The 4,311-nt window shown below is 49.9% G+C and overlaps 1 protein-coding gene across 1 annotated transcript; it reads left to right on the top strand.

The window, feature by feature from the left end:
- Nucleotides 1-1,436: 1,436 nt before the first annotated feature.
- On the top strand, nucleotides 1,437-3,434 carry LOC141818528 (protein NUCLEAR FUSION DEFECTIVE 4-like). The gene has a single exon (XM_074706014.1). It carries the CDS (start codon nucleotides 1,542-1,544, stop codon nucleotides 3,276-3,278), a length of 1,737 nt encoding a protein of 578 aa, XP_074562115.1. The 5' UTR covers nucleotides 1,437-1,541; the 3' UTR covers nucleotides 3,279-3,434.
- The last annotated feature ends 877 nt before the right edge of the window (nucleotides 3,435-4,311 follow it).

Genomic DNA, 4,311 nt, shown 5'->3' with positions numbered 1-4,311 from the left:
CTCCACTTACAAAACCAGCAATTGTACCCCGTTTTATACCCCATAGGCGACCACGGCTTTCGAGTCATGGTGGTCTCCACATGGACAGTCCAGTCTAACCGCCGCTGGCCACGTTTTGCAGTCGTGTTCGTCTATGCTCTGATTGTGTCAATATCTTTATATATGCAACATTGAAGATATGAACTCGTTTTATATATATGCTTCTGCAATGCAAGTTTCCTTCCGCGAGCGAAGAAAAATCACAGAATTTCAGAAACTAATGACAAGTTTCCTTCAGCATATAAAGTGATCACCTTGATAGATGCACAGATTGCATCCCGACGGACAAGAACCACGCCGTCGACAAGTTCCCGGCACAAGCGAAATGTCTCTTCTCCGACTACCTTAACTGCTACACCATCAGCAAATCCACCAACCTGTTCTAGCATGATCCTCCGCGCGCCCATGATATAGATATAAAGCCATTGCATTGGCATCAGAGGGCTCGACGCCGATGGTCTTCACCTGTAAAAGAAAAGCCACAGAACTAAGCATAAAAATTGGTATTTATTAATCAAAGATACAAGACACTCGACTTCTTCAATCTAAGTGAAACAGTGGAATTAATCTGTGAATCTGCTAAGGAGAAATTAACAGTAAGAAACCTGCAAATCCACGTATTGTTGATGGGACCAAATAGGGTAGAAACGCACAGTTCATGTACGGCATTATCAAAAACAAAAAAGGGGATGAATATGTAATCGGAATAGCTACCGGCATTATTTTAAAAACCTTGTCGAAGGGAGGTGGGCAGGGCGACGGAGTAGGCGGCGTCCTCCGCCCGCGGAGTGGCGACGGCGGAGGCCACGATCAGGGCCCGTCTTCCGCGTCGACAAGAGGAGGCAGCGCGGGGCAGGTGGACGGCGACGACGCGAGCGGTGATGGGCGGGAATGGCTGGCGGCGACGGCGACGGCGTCCGGCGACGGCGACCATTGCTTGCAGTGAGAGGGGGAGACAGAGAGCGGATTCACGGGAAGCGCATTTCGATACATGGCTGGGCAGTACGTATGCTAGCTGTGGATTGTATTACAAGCAGCCCACCATCATACCCACTTGCTAAATGGCTACCAAATGCGGCATCCACTGAGAGCTGTAGTCCACCCGATCGGATTAGGGAATCAGGAGACACGTGCGTTAAGTCGAATAAAACGACATTTAACACGCGTGTTTTTAGTCCTACCAACGAGCTGAAGCCACCCAATCGGATCTCATGAACCAGATCAGACCCGATACGACACAGTCGAAGGGTGTGCAAAACAAACGAACGCCACAAGACGGATCGGGCTGGCTCCGGCCAGATAGCAAGATCCGATCCGATTCACACATCCAAACTGATGCCGTGTCAAGACTAAACATCGTAATAATCAACGTTTTCGGTTCTCGATGAGATCTGGGACAGCCAATGGGCATCCTCCTTTGCTCTCGTAGACTTTGACATGTTTGCTCACCAAACACAACTCCGCCCTGCTCTTTCTCCCTCCGCTTCCAGATCGCGATCGCGATGCCGGCGGCCGGCGATGCTGTCAACCTTGCCGCCCACGTCGCCCGCGGCCGGTGGTTCAGCCTCTTCGCCTCCTTCGTCATCATGGCATCTTCCGGCGCCACCTACATCTTCTCCGCCTACTCCGAAGCCATCAAGACCGCCCTCGCCTACGACCAGCGCACCCTCAACACCCTCTCCTTCTTCAAAGACCTCGGCGCGAACGTCGGCGTCCTTCCCGGCCTCATCAACGAGTTCGCCCCTCCCTCCGCCGTGCTCGCCGCCGGCGCCGTCATGAATCTCTCCGGCTATCTCATGATCTACCTCGCCGTCGCCGGACGGATCCGCCCCCAGGTCTGGCAGATGTGCCTCTCCATCTGCGTCGGCGCCAACTCGCAGGCTTTCGCCAACACCGGCGCCCTCGTCGCCTGCGTCCGCAACTTCCCACACAGCCGCGGTGCCGTCCTCGGCCTCCTCAAGGGCTTCGTTGGCCTCAGCGGCGCCCTCTTCACCCAGATTTACCTCGCTCTCTACGGCCGGCGCGGGGATTCCAAATCGCTCATTCTCCTCGTTGCCTGCCTCCCCTCCGCTGTCTCGCTCCTCTTCCTCCGCACCATTCGCTACCTGAACCCTAAATCAGCGCCGTCTCACCCCCAATCTCACGATTTCAAGGTCTTGTGCTCCCTCCTCTACACAACTATCGCTCTCGCCGGCTATCTCATGTTCGTCATCGTCCTCCAAAGCCGGGCGGAGTTCTCCCAACGAACCTACGAAGCTAGCTCGGCCGTCCTCCTCTTCCTCGCTGTCGTTCTCCCTCTCGCCGTTGTCTTCAGAGAAGAAGCCTCCGATCTAAAGCGCCGCAAGCCATCCATCGAAAACCCTAATTTGGAATCCCCCAAATCGATCCCAAATCCAAAAGGCTCGCATCTTTCTTCTCCATCTTCCAAATTGACGCCTAATGCAAAAAGCTCGCACCTTCCATCTCCACGTTCTTCATCCCGGCCGCCGAAGAGAGGCGAGGACTTCTCCATACTCGAAGCGGTGACGAGCGTCGACATGATGCTGATCATCTTCACCACCATCTGCGGCGTCGGCGGCACCCTGACCGCCATCGACAACATGGGCCAGATCGGGAAGTCCCTCGGCTACGACGCGCAGAGCGTCGCCACGCTCGTATCCCTCATCAGCATCTGGAACTACGCCGGCCGCGTTGCCGCCGGGTTCGCCTCCGAGATCCTGCTCGTCAACCGCCGGCTGCCGCGCCCGCTGCTGCTCGCCCTCGTCTTCCTCCTCTCCTGCGCCGGGCACCTCCTCATCGCCTATGGCCGCGCGCTCCACCTCGCGTCGGTGATCACGGGCTTCTGCTTCGGCGCACAGGTGCCGCTCTACTTCGCCATCATATCGGAGCTGTTCGGGCTGAAGCACTACTCCACGCTGCACAACTTCGGCGGCGCCGCAAGCCCCGTGGGCTCCTACATCCTCAACATCAAGGTGGCGGGGCAGCTCTACGACAGGGAGGCAGCGCGGCAGAGCACGCCGAACTCTTCTGGCTCGCCCACGTGCGCCGGCGCGGAGTGCTTCAAGCTCGCGTTCCTGATCATCACGGCGGTGACAGTGGTGGGGGGCGCGGCTGTGCTGGTGCTCGTCTGGAGGACATGGGAGTTCTACACGAAGGAGATCCATGCGCGGCACAGAGGAGGCGGAGAGGCGAAGAAAGGAGTCGACTTGGAGGAAGAAATGGTGCCTATTCTCGATTGACTGAAGAACAAAGTTCGGAAATCAAAAGACCGATTCAATCCATCTTACCGGACACGTGGAATGTACTTTATTTAACACGGTGGAAAATATACAAATTTTTTTAGCTAAATAATATTATTATCATTTACAAATTCACATTATGATTTTTAAAAGAATCACTTGTTTCTCAACTAGAGATCAAAACGAATGCATATGTTTTTTTTTTCAAATAAAGAAAAATAAATTCGCATGCGCAATTTCCTGATCTACAAAATGATACAGGTGTCCATTAAAACGGGTAATGACCTACAAAAAGGCAAGTATGTGCATTCTCCACTAATGTGGACGTGTGGCTCCTGTCACAGGGAGAACAGGGATCTTTTTTTTTTGGATGGATAAATCCAGAGGTAATTTTCAAAATATCAAAATTTTATTATAGGATAATTTTAAAATGTATTAAAGGAAATTTAAAAAACACTATATTTAGGGATGAATTTAAAATTAGAAACAAAGAGACTAAGAAAATCATATTTAATTACAGAGAGATTGAAGTTAGAAATAAAAAGAGAGAATAATCTAAAGTTGAAAAGACTCCTTCATAAACCCCTAGAACCTTTTTAATCCTTTTCCATTGGAAAATAGCTCTAGTATACTATCAGTAATTTATTATTATTCTGAAATGATAAAATTTCAACAAAAGTTAATTTTACAAAACAAGAATCTTTTGATGTGTAAAAATAAGTTGGATAGGTAAAAAAAATGATATATATTTTTTTCCCTCAATTTTTTTAGGAATAAATAATCACCATCCATATTTTTTCATATCTTTGGTTGGCAAATGACAGCCATTTTTATCATCTACCAATAAGTGTTAATGGTTGGAAGTGAAAAATGAGCATATTGTGTGGGCTGATGGGCATTTTGGCATCTTAAAACAAGGGGTCATTTTGATAAAAAATGTAAACCTTATCTTAAAACAAGGGGTAAACAGAAATTTCCCAGAAATAAATTACTCGAACTGCAAAAATAATCACAAGGAAACAAGAACTACCTT

The sequence above is a fragment of the Curcuma longa genome, unplaced genomic scaffold (assembly GCF_044706935.1).
Source record: "Curcuma longa cultivar G26 ecotype Majalengka, Jawa Barat unplaced genomic scaffold, ITB_CL_G26_1.1 contig_25198, whole genome shotgun sequence".
NCBI lineage: Eukaryota > Viridiplantae > Streptophyta > Magnoliopsida > Zingiberales > Zingiberaceae > Curcuma > Curcuma longa.
Note: the sequence above shows the minus strand (reverse complement) of the source record. Positions and strands in the feature narration are given on the sequence as shown.